Genomic DNA, 16,813 nt, shown 5'->3' on the forward strand with positions numbered 1-16,813 from the left:
CTATATATATACTATATATATATATATGCTTATCTATATCCTTCAGCACCTACATTCTTTTTAACAAGAAAGTCCCTAGTTGATTCTTTCTTTAAGAATGAGGAGACCTTTAGAACTGTTCCATAGAAATCTTTGTATGAAAACCAAAACCCCTGTGATGCCAAGATCAGGATTTCCTACATCTTTAACAGCTGTACAGGGTAAAATGGCTTCAGATATTAGCAGACAGTTGTGAAGTGCTGAAACAAAACTGGTTACAATTGTTTTCTTCCATTAAGGCTATAGTAATACAGATTCAGCAAATACTTACCTGACATCAGATGGTGAATACTCACTTCATGGCTACATTATACACTCTAACGATCATCTCTGGCCTCTCTTTACAAACCTGGAGTCTGCTGTTAGAGAGGGAAGCAGGCAGAACCATCGAGCTTTTGGAAGGAAAGCAGAGGATTTATTTAAGGTAATGTAAACTCTTAGTGTGTCAAAACTAGCTGTGAAGAGCCAAGGAATAACTGATCTAGAGGGAAATTGAGACTGGGTTGTTTAAGAAAGTTGGTGAATCTCAGAAATGCTAGGAATACAGTGGAACTCACTAGTCAGACTTGTGTTCCCTGCAGCTTTAACAGCACAGGCTTTAGGCTCTAAAGTGCTGGAGCAATCACAGAATGTACTGGGAAATTCTGAGTGCTGACAAAAATTGACTGAAGTTTTGCCCATCCAGCTAATATATTCAGAGCGACCCTGGAGCCTGTCTTACTGACTGCTGTGTGGCCTTTTAATAACAAATACCAGGTAGTACCTTATACATACACTCCTTCCATACTGAGTGCTGATTGCTTGTTACTGATGTGTATCCAGTGCAATCTGTGCTGGCTGCATATTCAAAGCTATTTTCAAACTATTTGTGTTGATGCAGTAGAGGAGGGATCCAGTCTAATTTATTTAGGTTTGTAGTTTTGTATATACTTCAAGTTAGTATATATTGCCATTAAAAATTTGTAATCCTTGCCTTTGTTTCCATCTGTAAATTCATTTCCTAATGCTAGCGTATGTGGATCTGTTCAGACTGGGAAATCACTTAGGGTTTTAACTAGGCTAACTTGTCAGTTATCCACCTGTTGAAGCAGGCTGAGTGCATAAATGTGCCTGTTTAAGGAGAGGAGTGGTAGAGTGGGGAGGAGAATATGTCAGGATTTATCTCTGAATGCAGTAGTTCAGACAGCATCCTGAAGTTCTTGATTTGTACTCAAGTTCCAGATGCTGATGAAAGCAGTCTTCTGAAGAAAATGTCTACATCCCTCATGTATAGTTGATTGAAGAAATAAGGGCCTCTGAAGACTTAAGGTCCTGTTAGCCTAATGTTAGTGTCTAAGTTACTGATGGACAGAAGTTCCTTTAGGAATACTTTACAGACTATTTTAAAGGGATTTTAGGTATTTGAGGATAAGTGCTGCAATAGATGCTTCAATCTATGTGTGAATTAGGTGCTTTAATGTAAGTGAACTGGATCTCATCCTGTGTTAATCTGGATTGGATCACCTTGAGTTTTCTCTGGTGATGTTAGTGGCAGGAGTCCCTACCAGTTCAGGTCTGGGCTTCCATTTGTGTACAGGATAATGTGTCCAAGCAGAGCAGGTGGGCTGCCTATGGCACTGTACATACCACAGCCTGGAGATCCTTCCACATCATGGTAGATGTAAAGTGAGACGAAACCAATGAGGCCTGTAGGAAAGTGAGACAAATTCATGCTTTATGCATCATTTCGAAGCTTGAGGAACAAGTTTCCGCTACTGAGTACTTTTTTGTCAAGTAATTTTTAATAAATAAATGTTATGAGCTTGAATGTTTTTGTCTTAAGTTATGGCCTGCTCATCTAATCATTTTCCCATTATGGGAGAATAAAAGATTTAAATTAAGTAATTTGAGTATATCAGGAAGAACAAACATTTTTAGGAGACTGGCAGGAAAAAAATCAATTATGTTTTTTTCAGAAGTTTTAAAGTCTGGAGACATCTTGCTGTGGAGAAAAGCTGTTAGTGAATGTATATCAAAGGCATAGTGTTGCTTTAAAAACAGTTCAGATTACCTCTTCTTGCTATGCTACCTCAGCTTCAGTGGACAAAAGTGTTGAATTTAACAGCACGTGAGACATCACCAAGATTGGGTACAAACTGGCTGAGTGTGTCCTTTGAGACATCCTACTGTGTGACAGTTCTGGAGAGGATGCAGAAATCTGCTTGCTGCTACAGTGAAGCAGCTTGTCACCAGTAACGGATTTGGATGAGCAACTAGTCAATGGTGCTTTAGCTGATCTTTTAATTTCAGAGTTCTCATGTTAATCGTGCATAAGGGCACCTGCTGCCTTGGCTGAACATAATCTCAACATTCCTAAGTAATGAAAATAAATGCCAATGACTGTGTTTTTGTTTGTTTTTCCTTCTTAGGACTATTATCACAGCCAGGAGGTGAAGCAGCGTTTTATGGCTGCCATGCACAGCATTGCCCACCTGACAGCACGAGATGTGGCTACAGCATTTGATCTTTCACAGTTTAAGTCTACTTGTGATTTAGGAGGTACGGCCTGTAATTGAGCTTGCGTGCAATTTACAGGGGAAAAAAAGCTTGATTTCAGTTCCATATTTTGTTACTTAAAACACACACATTTTTCCACTTGAATGCAGTAAAATGGTCTACTACTGCTATTTTTCTGGTGTTGTAATGTCAGAATTAAAGGACTGAGTGCAGTTAACTGAAAGCGAAGTTCCTTAAATGATACTGGAGTAACATAAAATAAGTGAACATTTGTCATGATTAGTTACATGCTGACACACAGCTCGACAAAGAAAATAAGGAGGTTCGTGGCTTAGCTGATTTTGATTTTGAAAACTCCCTTTCAGTTTTTGTGTGTCAGGCTTGAAACACTGTACTGCTAGTACAAAAACTTTGGATTCTCTTAGAATGGATTGAATTGTGGTTTTAGTGTTTTTTTCTCCAATTAATATCTAAGATGACCACCAAAGTGTTGAATACTGATGATAGAGCTGAAGAAACTCTCCTTGCTAGTGTCCTTTTATGCCGTTCTTGGAGTGGCAAAAACAGGAAGTTACTATACAGCGAAAAGATCCGATGTAGGAAAAAAACTTAGTGCCTGGCGAGGTGGACAACATGTCAGAGGAATTAACAGAATGCTGGTAAAACCTCTGTCACTTGTGCAGAGACTTCAAGACCTTACCACCCCTATCCTTTCCTATGCTGGAGAGTATTTGTCAAACTTCAGATATCAGTGCTTTATATCTTGTAAATAGTTCTAGTGTACTTCATCCACAAATTACAAGTCCATTAGTGGTGGTGTTTAAAAAATAAAAAAATAAAAAGGCACAAACAGGTAGTGGTATCAAAGGTCATATTGTCAAGCCTATGACAGAGTAAGGAATAATGCATTACCCAAGCTTTAAGGCATTGTTCACTGGGAAGTGTTATTGACAGTGTTAATTTTAGAGCTTACTAGCTACCTCTAATTCTGAATTAATGTCTATTTCTTAATGTTACATAGAGCCTTGTCCTTAAATGTATGCAAATGTTGGAAGAAAAGATGATTTTTGACTTTTTAAAACTTTCAACAGGTTGTACTGGAGCTTTGGCTCATGAATTAATACAAATATACCCAAATATGAAGGTCACAGTGTTTGACCTTCCAGAAGTCATTGCAAACATCTCTTACTTTCAGCCTTCAGAACAATGCACAGCTCCAGTGACGTTTGTATCAGGTAAATGTAGCATGACTTTTCCTTATTTCTGTTATCCTGAAGCATAGAGCAGGCTCTTTTCCTGATGAGAATGGTGTTCTGCCCTGCTCCAGTCCCAGATCTGTTTTAGTACAAAGCAGGGCAGGCGCACACATGCTAAATAGGGGCATTGTACTTCTCACTGGAGTCAACAAACTGGCTATGGTTGGAGAGTGGGGCTAAATAAGGAAGTATGAATTAAAATAATTTTGTTACTCCTGGGAGTAGAGGCTTGCTGTATGTCCCTGTCTCAGGGTTTTCTTTTCTAGGCAGGATCAACATGGTGGTTACAGAAGACTTCAATCTGTCCTTCCTTGCTTTTGGCTTTCTCTCTATCATTACATGTTACAGAATTCTTACCTGTGATCTGATTTACTCTTAAACTATCCTGAACTAAAAATCAGTGTATTGCTACCCGTGTTTGTTCATGTTTCTTACCTTACCCCTACTGAAAAAACTCCTAGTTCCATCTTGATGTTTTCATTTCCTTCTGCAGGAATGTACTAACTCTCCTTTTCAACAGGTGACTTCTTCAAGGATAACCTTCCAGAAGCAGATCTTTACATCCTTTCACGTGTTCTTCATGACTGGCCAGATGAAAAGATTCACGTACTGCTAAGTAAAATATCAGCTGTTTGCAAACCAGGTAAGTTTTTAATCTCATGCATTTTCAGGTCCATGTTAATACACAGTCATAGTAAGTTCATATTAAAAAATGCACATTTTTGTCTAATCATAGCAGCCTACGCTTGAATGCTTATATTTTGCATTAGGTTTGCATATTTACCGTCTTTAAAAAAAAAAAAAAAAAGAAACAAAGCTTCTAATAAAACTATATAAAATAAGCCCTTACTGTAGTTGCAGATTTTGCTTGCAACTGCTTCATATCATCTCTATGCCGTGCCCAACCTTTCTTGCAAAGACCTGTATCATCAAATACCAAAGTATGTGTTTCTATCCAAACATGCAAGCAGGCCGACTAAAGTGGCTTCAAGTTAATCGAGGAGAGGCAGTTTGTTTTGTTAGTCAGTAGTGCCTACAGCAGTGGAATTCAGTAATACTTTAGGTACAGATTTCTTGAGAAATACCTTGAGAAATATGTATCTTGAGAAATAAGAAGCACAAGTATCTTGTGCTTTCTCCTATGTCGACAATATAAAAGATCAAAAGAGAAGACAAAGAAGCCAGCGAAAAACCTGACTGCTGTATTCAACTGATCCCTTAATCTAAGGGGATTAACTGTAGCTATGAAGTTTGTTTCATAGGAGAACATTCCAAATGAGGTCTAGGTTGCAAGCATAATCCTGTTTATAAACTACAAAAGAAAACTGTGGATGACTGTCTTATCTTCTTATACAAAGACTGGGGGGTGACAAATCCTTAAAGGAGTTGCTTGGTTCAAATGGTAACAAGACTGAGTTTAAAAAAAAAAAACATACTCAGGAAGTGGTCTGAACTTCACTGAAGTGAGGGCAGTGCTCAAAGCTCCCCCCTTCCTCCTAACTAGGAGGAAGTTTTTCTCCAGGAAGAGATTACTGAAAATAAATTTATGATTGGCACTGAAGTCTGTGAAAATGCTGGTCTGAGTGGGGACCTATCTGTAACTGTCTCTGAGCAAAACGCTAAAAATGTGAAGCTAGAAATACTTTATTGAAGCACTTCTGGTTGTTTTGGCAATGCAGGAAGTGCCTTGCTAGTGGCAGAAATTGTGCTTGATGAGCAGAAGACGCACCCTCCTAGAGCTGTACTACAGTCCCTCAGCATGACTGAAGGAAAGCAGAGAAGTGGCTCAGAATATAAACAGCTACTGGAGAAATATGGATTCACAAATATACAACTTAAGATCACAGGAACCTTACTAGATGCTGTTCTGTGCTTCAAGAAGAATCTGTCACCTTAGTGTGTACAGAAATAACATGGGATGATTTTTTATAACACTTATGCTGGTTGATGTCAGTTTAAGATTGTTTTGACCCTTTATGTGAAGCATAGTCATTACAGGCTTTGAATAAGAAGTTGGACTGTTGCTTGTGCAGGAATGAGTTCTATGCTTTAAAAAGTATTTGGGGCAGATTGAAAGTTGTGTATGAAAAAACTTTTGTACACTTTGGCTAGTCTGCAGACTATGTTAAACTTGGAGTTGATGTAGCTGTATAGCAGCAAGTTAAAAATGACAAGCTTTCATGAGCCTCATTAATATCTGTTTTCTTGGGCCTTAAAGCTACAGAATTCTCCCTCTGCAGTATATTCAGTGGTCACTACTCATTTTTATCAGAAATGTAAAAATAATAATGATACTCTATCAATATCAGGATGCTAGTCCTCTTTTTCACTTCTGTGGGGCTTTACTGAAAAGCAATTCAAGGATAACATTTTTAGGCATCTTTTTTTTGCCTTGGGCAAAAAGGAAAATAGAACAAAGCTCCGAACGTGTTCCTACAAGAGCAGTAGTGTCACGAGCCTCAGCAGCCTCTAACCTCCAGCCATAATATCTACCCCACAGGCTGCAGTTGAGAGCTGTTCCTATTGGTTTCTATCAGTTTTGTTTCTTCTGAATACAGTTCTATGGCCGCATATGACTTCTGTCTCATTTGACACGAATCCTAGGCTTTATACATAAATTCTCTTATGAAAACTATGAATAGAAATTGTAGCAGCTTCTTCATGTTCCAGTCTTTAACTGGAGAATTATATTCTCTATCCCCTCTCCTCAAGTAACTTGTCACTTATGTCACCACTCTTAATCTTCGTTTTTTCCTGGTACTTCATTGGCATTTTTTAGATTTAAAATGTACTTCGTAGTGGAAGCTTTCCTGGAGATTAAAGTTGCTTTCCATAACTAGCTTTCTCCTCTATCAGTTGTGAGTTTTTTGCCATATGTCCTGCCACGTGTTTCTACAGCAATAATTCTGATGAGCCAGGGTGATAGAGGCAGTGCCTATGTTGAATCACCAACCTCTGCAAATAAAAGTTTATGAGCAAGGTCAAGAGTTAAATCTACCTGGTCTTATTGATTAATCAGAAGTTACTTTGCTCTTCGAGCACTGAGTAAAGGAAAAGTGCTACAGTGATTTAGTTAATCATGAGAAACGTGTAGTACAGAGCATTTCAGCTGTACAAAATCATGGAAATGCAGACTGCTCCCAGAGAGGGGTTTAAGTCTTAGCAGAAGCTTTTTATGCATGGAATTCGGCTGATCTAATCTGCATAGACGTTTAGAGATAAGATGTTGGCCTACTGAATAAATTTAAAACAGTTTTCTTTTCTGTATTCTAATGAAGTTTGCCATTATGCTTTATGGGTTTGTATCCTAAGACTCATTCCAGCAATGAGGTGTTTCTCACTTCATAGTTATGAATAACATTCATAATGCTGTTCTTTAGGCTGCTAGAAGCTGTTTGAGTCAGAACACTGTAATCCCAAAGTTGGCACACCTCTGTCACAGACTTAAACCTGTGCCTGTAAGTACTATGTACTTGCTGACTATAAAACTTAAATAGCACATGCTTGGTTACCACACAGTCTCAGTGTACTCTGTGATTTAAGTGCAGCACTTTATATGCAGTGAGCCTTATTCCCTTGGGCATGGTGTCTGTGGTAAAGTAGTACCGCAGCTCTGCTGGGCTCTTCATCAGATTTCCTTTTTGTAAAGTATTCTGAGGTATGAATGAAAGCTATTTATAATAAAATATTTTATAAATAAACATTACTTATAAATATTAAATTAGTAAACATTAAATTAATACAGTGCTGTGTTGCTAGTGGGTTCAGGATCACTTTCCTAGCTACCTTTGCCTTATAAAGGAGGCTAATACAAACTGTAGATAAATCTGCTTTGCTGAACAGTCTGAATGTAGTCTATATTCCTGGATGTCTCCAAACAAAATAGACTGTTCTATTTTAGAAACTGGTCTTGCAGTGAGAAGAAAAGATGCAAGCTGAATTTTTACCTTCCCAAGTGGCTTGTATCATCCACACCCCTCAACTTTTACCATAGTCAGGAGACTGGGCAGAGCAAAGGAATACTCCTGAAAGAATTTAAGAGGAGGTGGCTGTGAGACCTTAAATGTGAGCAAGTCCAGTGGAAGTCACGAAGATGGCTTGGGGCTGCATTATGTGGCTTGTGAGGAGAGCCTTGAAGGAAACCTACCTCAATCTAGAATAGGTGGTTTGAGGGGAAGTCTGGCTTTTCACTGCCAAAGAGACAGGTACCAAAAAGACAGAGCCAGGCTCTTCGTTATGGTGCTCAGTTGTGGAATGAGAGAGTGTGGGCATAACTGGGGAGACTCTGGGATATCAAGGGGAGGGGAAGGGAAAATTGTTGTAAGGATAATTAAGTGTTGGAGCAGGTTGCCCAGAGAGTCTGTGGATCTCTGTCCTTGGAGGTTTCAAGATCTGAGGACAATGCCCTGAACAAGCTGATCTGACTGTAGAGCTGCCCCGCTTTGAGCAGCGCTGGAGATTTGTGGTCCTTCTTGACCTAAGACGTTCTGTAATCATCTGGCATATTTCAGTCACCTGAGAAATCATAAACTCATCTTCTCTCATTAATGTTCAAACTCTGTTCTTCTGGAGAAGGCTGGTATTGTTTGCTGACTGGTGAAAGGGGTGGAGTTAATGGCGTTGCGCTGAAATGATTTCCTGAGCAGTTGGTGTAAGAAAACTTGGGTCCTATAACTAATGAAGTCATAAAGAATGAAGGAGATAAGTTTTAAAATCCAAATAAATTGCTGCCAATAAAGCTTGCAGGTTTTCTGTTGCTTCCTTGGCAAACGGCATTCAGTGATGCCTTCTTGAAGATGCCGTCTTGCCCATGTTCTTCTTTAACAAACAGTTTGGAGGAAATCTGATGCGCAGGATTTTTTTTTGAGGTGGAGAATCACGGGTTGAAAAAATAATAGATGAATGAGATAGATAATGGCTATTCTGTTTGTGTCCCCCTCTCAGGGTGTACAAAATTTTGACACTGTCTTCCAAAGTTGTACCACAGTGACTTAAAAATGACAGTCCTGCATCACTCTACCTAGCATTTGCTGTGTAATCTGAGATTGTAGTACTCAGCTTTCTGTTAAAGGCAAAGGAGAATCACACAAGAAGGGTGAGAGGGAACAGAAACTACAGATCCTTGACAAATGGGGTTCATCTTTCTAGCCTGAGATACCTAAACATTAGGCATTCAAGTCATCTAGTCAGCTCAAGTTCCTATCGCTAGAGAACAGGTATTTTCGGTAGGTGCATCATCTTACCTACCTATGAGAGGAAATTTCCTGGTTTTTGTATGAAAATTGATTATACATTTAATGGTGGATAGTCTGTAAGAAAGCTAACTGAAATGCATCTTATCTTTCGATGCCTGAATTCAGGCAAGAATCCCATGATAGGTTCAGTTCACCTCAGAATGTAGGTTCAGTTCACCTCAGATGTGCTTGGCTAACTGTTTCTCTTTGTGAAGCACTTGTTCACCGCAGCATAAGTGGCTTGAACTTGCCTTAAGGTAACTAATAATATGGTGATGATGTAGAGAACTCAATAAGCTTTCAGAAGGACTTCAAGGACACCTGATAGTAACACAGATCTCATCCAGCAATTTTATCGTCGAGCCCTAATCTTTTCTCTACCAAGCTGCAGTGTTATGCTTCATTTATTTTTTTTATTGATTGCTAAATGTCAGAAGTGTACTGACTGGAATGGCAAAAGGGATTGTCTTCATCATCAGAACAGTTACTAGTGTTGTGCAGCACTTAGTACTAAAATCACTGCAAAATGCTGGCATTTTGAGCCAAGTTGGTGGCCTCCTATCTCTACTGTGCCAAGAGAAACTGCCATATAAGATGCTGGTCCAAAAGACAGTAAGTAAAACAAGCATTGTTTTGTCAGTAATCCCCTTGCTCATGTCTTCCCTTTCATGGGTCTGAAGATGGAGGGAGGAAGAGGCTGTGTGAGCACAGAGTAATTCAAGTTTTGCTCTCCACCCTTGGTTGCTCCCACCAGGAGAACCTCAGTTTGTACAGAAATAACGTGCAATGTTGGCTGCTTCTGTAATACTTGCCATCCACCACAATTTCAGTATGAACGTGAAGCAGCAGTATATTCCAAATAATTGTAACTACTATACTTATCTTACTGTTTTCCATAGCAGTCATACCAAGTCTACAGTAGCCCACTCTTGCCCTGCAAACATCTGTGACGTGTGTTGGCTTTTCCTGTGTTTTTTATAATAGTAGATTATCATTTAATATTGGGTTAGTCATTTAAAATACAGCAAATGAATAAATGAAAAATAGAATCACCTGTGTCCTGTATTTTGCACCGTTACATATCGAAGGAGAGAATTTCTGCTACTATAATGGAGTAGCATTGTTGCATGCATTTGTTTTTAAATTAGGCTGTGGGATTTTGCTGGCTGAAATGGTACTGGATGATGAGAAGAAGAACAGGAGCACAGCTTTGCTTCAGTCTTTGAACATGCTTGTGCAGACAGAGGGAAAGGAGAGAAGTGGCTCTGAATACCGAGGTTTACTGGAACAACACGGATTCACAAATGTGAAAATCAAATTGACAGGAAATCTGTTAGATGTAGTCTTCTGCATTAAGACATAGAAAAAGAAAGATTTACTAGTAAAATCTAGATCATGTTTGATGTCTTGTAATTATGCAAGTATATTCTGTTTCCCATCAATATAAAAAAAAAAGATGTAACTTTTTGAAGTTACTTTCAAAAAGGGAGAAGTGATTGCATTTATTTTAAACTCGACTAAAGTTCAAAATAAAGAATGTGCTGGCAACATTTGATGGCACCGATACCTACTGTAGTTGCACAACACTTGTAGTATGGTCAGAAACAGGCTCCAAAACAAGGGTATCAGCAGCCTTACAGTAGTATTGACGTTGCTGAGAAGTCAGTTTCTCCGTACTGGGTGCAATTCAAATAGTCCAACTTTTAGACTAGTGCACATTGATTGCTTTGTCCCTGCTTCAGGAGGTTAATGCAGGTATAAGTTCAACACCATCCACTTTAATACCATTTTTATTTTTATAGTCTGCACTGTAAATAAAGAACTGTTATCCCACTTACTACTTGCCTGTAGCTTTGCATTCTACCTTCCCTACTACTATTTTTTATACACTTTTGTTTTCTTTGCATCTCTTTTCAGCATACTCTCTGCTAGTCACAATCTCCTCTGTTTCACAGTCCACGGTTTGATTAAATGTTTCAAATGCAATTTATAGTAGTTCCTCATGTTTTGCTCACCTCTTTTCTTCATTGTCCCACAGCTGTGTGTATGCTCTTTACCTGGTAAGAAAGTGTGTGGGCACAGCAGGCTTCCAAGGGGGGGGGGCGCTGACTGCCACTATACAGACAGGGGGGAGCCTGAGATGCAGGAGGTGCCACTCCTCTGCCTCCCGTGAACGCTTTTGCCCCCGTTACTGTAACTGCTTCCCAGGATTCCTGTTCTCGTCCTTCCTCCTTCACAGCAGTGCTCCAGTTCAGCCCTGGGGCTTGTCTTCTCCTTAGTAATTACGTGAATGAAGATCATCGCATTGCTGTGGTCTCCAGCCACAGGGCTCAGGACATCATTTGTAAGCCTCAGAAAACTGAGGGCCGTGGAAACAGGTTGCTCCTAAGGAAGCACATTGTTCTTCTCCTATCTACGTCCATTTACAAAGATGGGCTGGAAGGGCCATGACACCAAGTATTCAATAATAGACATTGTGTGTGTGTATGTGTGAAAATCAATGATAAAATTCACAATTGCTTCAGTGTAACTGAATTTATCACCACTGGCTTACCCTCTTTTCCCCTTCCTAAACTTGTTAAACACTGCTATCTTATAAAATGCATTAAAGCATTCACCTGTGTAGCATGGAAGTGTTAAACAAAGTCAGGAAACAGCACTATTGCGATGGCGTAGTCAAGACTGGAAATGGAAGAACTAGAGCAGAAGCTTGTCAAGAGCATCAAGACAGGCTCCTCTGCGTTCTGTGAGGTTTCTGGAATAGACAGCTGCATAAAAGCACAAGTTTCATTTTTTATTTTATTTTTTTTCATCTCAGCTATAATTGGAGATGAGATGTGGGGGCACCTCATTTGGTTTAAGAACATCCTCTTCCTTTTTAGCCCTGCTTAACGTACGAGCTCTTATGAGAGCAGAATACGAGATTAGTTAAAGAACAGAAAAAATAAAAAAAATAGCACAGAAACAGGAGGAAAAGAATGATGCTAAAGAGAAAATGAGATTTCCCCCAGTCAGATGCATCTGATCTCCAAGGTGAACACGATGGGACAACTATTGACTAAACAATTTCTTATCACAAAAGTTTCATACATTTCACTTTCGTTTTGCAAACTGACAGCACCAGAGTTCCAAAGAGTGAAATTCTTTTCTAGCCAGTATAAAGTTTTATGGGGAAGAAAGTCCCAGCCTAGATAATTGCATGCACGCAGGGCGTTGTGCTGAGAGGATTAATATTCAATTACAAGCTTTTTTTTTTTTAATGAGAAAAATAGCACGGTTTAAGCTACATGTGTCTCCCTGAGAACACACACCACAGCTTTTCATTGCATGTATCCAACCTATGGTCCTGTTAACACCGTGTTGGCAGAAGAGTCCCTTCGCTATCTCCATATCATGGCTCAGGATATAAAATAGCATACAATTATCACAGAATCAGAGAATCACAGAATCGTCTAGGTTGGAAGAGGCCTCCAAGATCACCTAGTCCAACCTCTGTCCTAACGCTAACAAGTCCTCCACTAAACCATATCACTAAGCTCTACACCTAAACATCTTTTAAAGACCTCCAGGGATGGTGACTCAACCACTTCCCTGGGCAGCCCATTCCAATGCCTAACAACCCTTTCAGTAAAGAAGTTCTTCCTAATATCCAACCTAAACCTCCCCTGGCGCAACTTTAGCCCATTATACAATTTCCCTCATATCTTTCGATGTGCAATACAAGGTGCGGTGACGTGCAGCACGCAGTATCACTCATCCCAGAGCAGAGACAAAGTCTGCGAGGTGGAAGCGCGCCTGGTGCTTCCTGATCTCCCTCAGCACTGCCTGAGAGAGAAGCTCCGGTTCTCGGCTCCCGCAGGGCGCACACACCCGTAACCAGCGGTTTCGGACACCTCAGCCGCTGCAGCTTTGTGGTTCGCCAGCCAAGTCATCTGTGTAAGAACACGGTCGGCTTTATTTACGTTTGTAGGAAGCGTCCATTAAAAGCGAGAGCGGTTACACAAGGCGCACGGGAACTAACGCCCCCCGGCTAGGCGCAGCCGTAGGGCTCCGCCGGGCCGACGCGGCGCTGCGCTACTGGCGCCGCGGGGGGGGCGTGAGGGGGGAGCAACGGCCGCAACGGCCGCCCTCAGCCGGCGAGGCCACGCCCCTCCCGCGGCGAGGCCCCGCCCCCGATCGCGGCTCGCCCAATGGGGCGCGAGGCGCGGGGCGTGGCCGGCGGGGGCCCGGCATTTAGCTCATGCGCGGCGGCGGCGCCGCCTTTTCGGCGCGAGCGGCGGCGGCGTTGGTTGTCCCCCCCTCCCCCGGTGCCAGGCGCGGCCATGGCGGAGCAGGCCATCTCCTTCCTCAAGGACTTCCTGGCGGGCGGTGTGGCCGCGGCCATCAGCAAGACGGCGGTGGCCCCCATCGAGCGGGTCAAGCTCCTGTTGCAGGTCGGCGGCGCGGCCGGGCCCGGTGACCTTCCCTCCCTCCCTCCTTCCTTCCTTCCTTCCCTCCGCGGGCCTCAGGCGGTTGGCGACGGTGGGGGGGGCGGGAAGGGAGGGGGCAGGAGGCGGCCGTTGCCCGCGCGAGACAAAAGGGGATGCCGGCCCCTGGGGGGGGGAGGGAGGGTGGTCACGTGGGCGGTGGTCGCGCGCGGCGGCGGCGGGGAAGCCGGTTCCGCTACGCGGGGGCGGGGCGGGGCCGGGAGAGGGGGCGGCGCGCGCTGTCACTTCCTCGCGCCGAGGGCGCCGGGGCGCGTAGGGGGGGGCGGCCGCGCGCCGCCATCTTGGCGGCCTTCACGTGACGGCGCGCCCTGGCCGCCCATTGGCCGGTGCTGGCGGCGGGGCGGGGCCTGGCGTGACCTGGGCGGGGCGGCCCGGCGCCACAAGGTGACTCGCGTGACCTTCGCGGCCGTTAACGGGCCCCCGGCGGCCGTTAGCCGTCCCCCAGCAGCGCTGACACCCCTTTGGGCAGCCCCTCTGCGGGGGGACTCGGCCGTCGCGCACTGACATCGGTTTTCAGTCTTAATATTCATGCCGACCCGGAATCTTGAGGTTTTTTGGAAGCTTGTTATCAGGGCAGGCTTACTGTGGTAACTAGAGACTTGGTTTCTGTATCCAACTGCTGTCAGGCGTTCTGGCCTAGCAGCTCTTCCTGTTACGCTCCAAACAGGCTTAAGCCAAGACGCAGTGCAGGCCTGCTAAGGCATAGAGTCAAAAACACGTACTTGTATTTGCAGGTGCAACACGCAAGTAAACAAATTGCTGCTGATAAGCAGTACAAGGGCATCATCGATTGTGTAGTGCGTATTCCAAAGGAGCAAGGAGTGCTGTCTTTCTGGCGAGGAAATTTGGCGAATGTCATCAGATACTTCCCAACTCAAGCTCTCAACTTCGCCTTCAAGGATAAGTATAAGCAGGTGTTCCTGGGAGGAGTAGACAAGCACACTCAGTTCTGGAGGTATTTTGCTGGTAACCTGGCCTCTGGTGGTGCAGCTGGAGCCACTTCCCTCTGCTTTGTCTACCCCTTGGATTTTGCAAGAACCCGTTTGGCCGCCGATGTTGGAAAAGCTGGTGCAGACAGAGAATTCTCTGGTCTAGGGGACTGTCTAGTCAAAATCACCAAGTCTGATGGTCTGCGTGGCTTGTACCAAGGGTTCAATGTCTCTGTCCAGGGCATCATCATCTATAGAGCTGCCTACTTTGGAATCTACGATACAGCAAAAGGTAAAATTTCAGGAGGGAGTTGATGACCTATTTGCAGAATTGTATTGCCTGTTTACGTCTGTTCTCGCATGTCACTTTGTTGCATCTATAGCTTACGTAAGTGTGGGGGCAGAAGGGGGTGTCGGTCAGCATCAGTGCGATGTGCCAGTGACACTGTTCAAAGCAAATCTTCATCATGTATTGATAGTGCAGGCTGCTTTTGAATTTTCCTGTTGTTTTTCTGACCATTAAAAACCATCAGGTTTTCCTTATGGCAGTAATGTTTGTTGGTAACCATATGCAAATATTGTAAGTTTGGTTTTGCTCACTGAGTTGCTGTAGTTACATTAGACCAATTCGGGTGTGCTTAGCAGAATTGGTTTGAGCAGTGCTTTCAGAAAGCATTTGTTTAAGCTTGACTTCTGGGTTTGGAAATCATTGGCATGTATAGTTCATTAAAATTTATAGGGACAATGAGTTATTCTAGTGACACTTCTTTCTGTAAGCATATAGGGAATGATTAAAACACTTACTGTGCCAGTCTGAAAGGATCTTGGTGCCTGAATTTCATAGAATCATAGAATATCCTGAGTTGGAAGGGACCCATAAGTATCATCAAGTCTAATTCCATATTTTGATTATTGGGAATAAAATACTGTGGGTTTCGTTGATTTTTTTCTATACGGCCGAAGTATGCTTCAAGTATATCAAGTGTCTTGTTGCAACTTAAATCATAGCTTTACAATGTCTTATAAAAGCTTTTCTAGTAAAGTAGCTGGTGTGCACTGAATTGGAGGAGGATGTGGAGGATAAAAAGCTAATTAGTTTCTTTATTGCAGGCATGCTGCCAGATCCCAGAAATACTCACATTGTTATCAGCTGGATGATTGCACAGACAGTGACAGCTGTGGCTGGTGTGGTTTCCTACCCTTTTGATACAGTGCGGCGTAGGATGATGATGCAGTCGGGACGCAAAGGAGGTAGGCTGTTACCCTGTGTAGTTTTTTACGCAGCGCTAACAAGATGGAGTTGCTAACGGTCATCCCTCAGCACTTCCAGTTCCTTGTTCCATAAATCTCTGTTAAGTTTTATTATGTTTAAGTGGTATGAGGCAGTTCAGTAAGGCTCACAACTTGTGGTGTTTGTGAGGAATTATGCTGAGGACTTTGTGGAATATGAATTGGGTAAATGGGCTGGCTGTTTACAGTGACAAGCTAAGTGAAAGCAATTAGTTGACAGTATAGATGCCATAAGAACACTTAAGATTCTTTTGTGACATAACTTTTAATAACTAGGCAGGCAGGTAGCAAGATTTTCTGTTGCCTAAACTAGTATTGTGGTAGTCTTAAAGCAAGGTATGGGACATAAAGTAGCTAGAGAAGTGAAATGGCAGTTGCTAAAGACACCTGAGATACAATTACAGGAGCTAAAAATCACTTTGCTCTTTTTCTACAGCTGATATCATGTACTCTGGAACGATTGACTGCTGGCGGAAGATTGCAAGGGATGAGGGAGGAAAGGCGTTCTTCAAGGGTGCATGGTCTAATGTTCTCCGAGGCATGGGGGGAGCTTTTGTGCTTGTGCTGTATGATGAATTCAAGAAAGTCATTTAAGCAGCCTAACTAGAATTTGAAATCAAGTTGAGCAGATCATGTAGAATAACTACCATTATGGACCATTGACCTTCAAGAAATTCCTGTGAGTCTTATTTATCGGAGCCAGATGATATTTGTAGATGGGGCTAGAAACTGACATACAGAACTGATCCATATCACAGTAACCTGTGTGAAGACACTGAATCTGGCAGTTCAGTGTGGTGACTTATTTCAGCAATGAGAAATCAGCGTCACTGGTTCAGGGTCCAAAGTGGCTGGGTCCAAGTTAGGTAGAAAAGCATTGTATGCCCATGGATCAGTCCCCAGTTTCAAGTCCTATCTTTTTTAGGACCATAAAATTGTCTTTGAAAGTACTTGCTAACAAATCATTCTTTTCCACTTGTACTGAAGCACTATGTACCATTTTGCACAGCTGAACATCTAGCAATTTTGTTCTTAAATTGGGGCATTCTGCTGTAAAACAATAAACATACTTACTCTGTCTG

The 16,813-nt window shown here is 42.4% G+C and overlaps 2 protein-coding genes across 6 annotated transcripts in view; both read left to right on the forward strand.

The window, feature by feature from the left end:
* ASMTL (acetylserotonin O-methyltransferase like) overlaps positions 1 to 11,011 on the forward strand; it is a 29,091-nt gene extending 18,080 nt beyond the window's left edge. For 4 of the 5 annotated variants that reach the window (XM_040534736.1, XM_040534766.1, XM_040534756.1 and 1 more), the window contains 5 exons: positions 279 to 463; positions 2,448 to 2,577; positions 3,627 to 3,770; positions 4,312 to 4,434; positions 5,471 to 10,859. In XM_040534736.1, the coding sequence (XP_040390670.1) occupies positions 279 to 463; positions 2,448 to 2,577; positions 3,627 to 3,770; positions 4,312 to 4,434; positions 5,471 to 5,688 (800 nt within the window). In that variant the 3' untranslated portion in view covers positions 5,689 to 10,859. Of the gene's footprint in view, positions 1 to 278; positions 464 to 2,447; positions 2,578 to 3,626; positions 3,771 to 4,311; positions 4,435 to 5,470 lie in introns of all 5 variants that reach the window. The other variant, XM_040534746.1, reaches the window with a different exon arrangement.
* Positions 11,012 to 13,229: 2,218 nt separating this feature from the next.
* On the forward strand, positions 13,230 to 16,809 carry SLC25A6 (solute carrier family 25 member 6). Its single transcript, XM_040534808.1, has 4 exons — positions 13,230 to 13,458; positions 14,247 to 14,733; positions 15,552 to 15,692; positions 16,168 to 16,809. Exons 1-4 carry the CDS (start codon positions 13,348 to 13,350, stop codon positions 16,323 to 16,325), a joined length of 897 nt encoding a protein of 298 aa, XP_040390742.1. The 5' UTR covers positions 13,230 to 13,347; the 3' UTR covers positions 16,326 to 16,809.
* Positions 16,810 to 16,813: the final 4 nt, after the last annotated feature.

This window comes from Cygnus olor, chromosome 1, assembly GCF_009769625.2.
Source record: "Cygnus olor isolate bCygOlo1 chromosome 1, bCygOlo1.pri.v2, whole genome shotgun sequence".
Classification (NCBI taxonomy): Eukaryota; Metazoa; Chordata; class Aves; order Anseriformes; family Anatidae; genus Cygnus; species Cygnus olor.

Bases quoted from the DNA above. Each gene is read 5' to 3' on its own strand.
- SLC25A6 (XM_040534808.1), top strand. From the start codon at position 13,348: ATGGCGGAGCAGGCCATCTCCTTCCTCAAGGACTTCCTGGCGGGCGGT. The intron at 14,734-15,551 runs GTAAAATTTCAG...TCTTTATTGCAG, and splicing joins AATCTACGATACAGCAAAAG to GCATGCTGCCAGATCCCAGA. The intron at 15,693-16,167 runs GTAGGCTGTTAC...CTTTTTCTACAG, and splicing joins GCAGTCGGGACGCAAAGGAG to CTGATATCATGTACTCTGGA.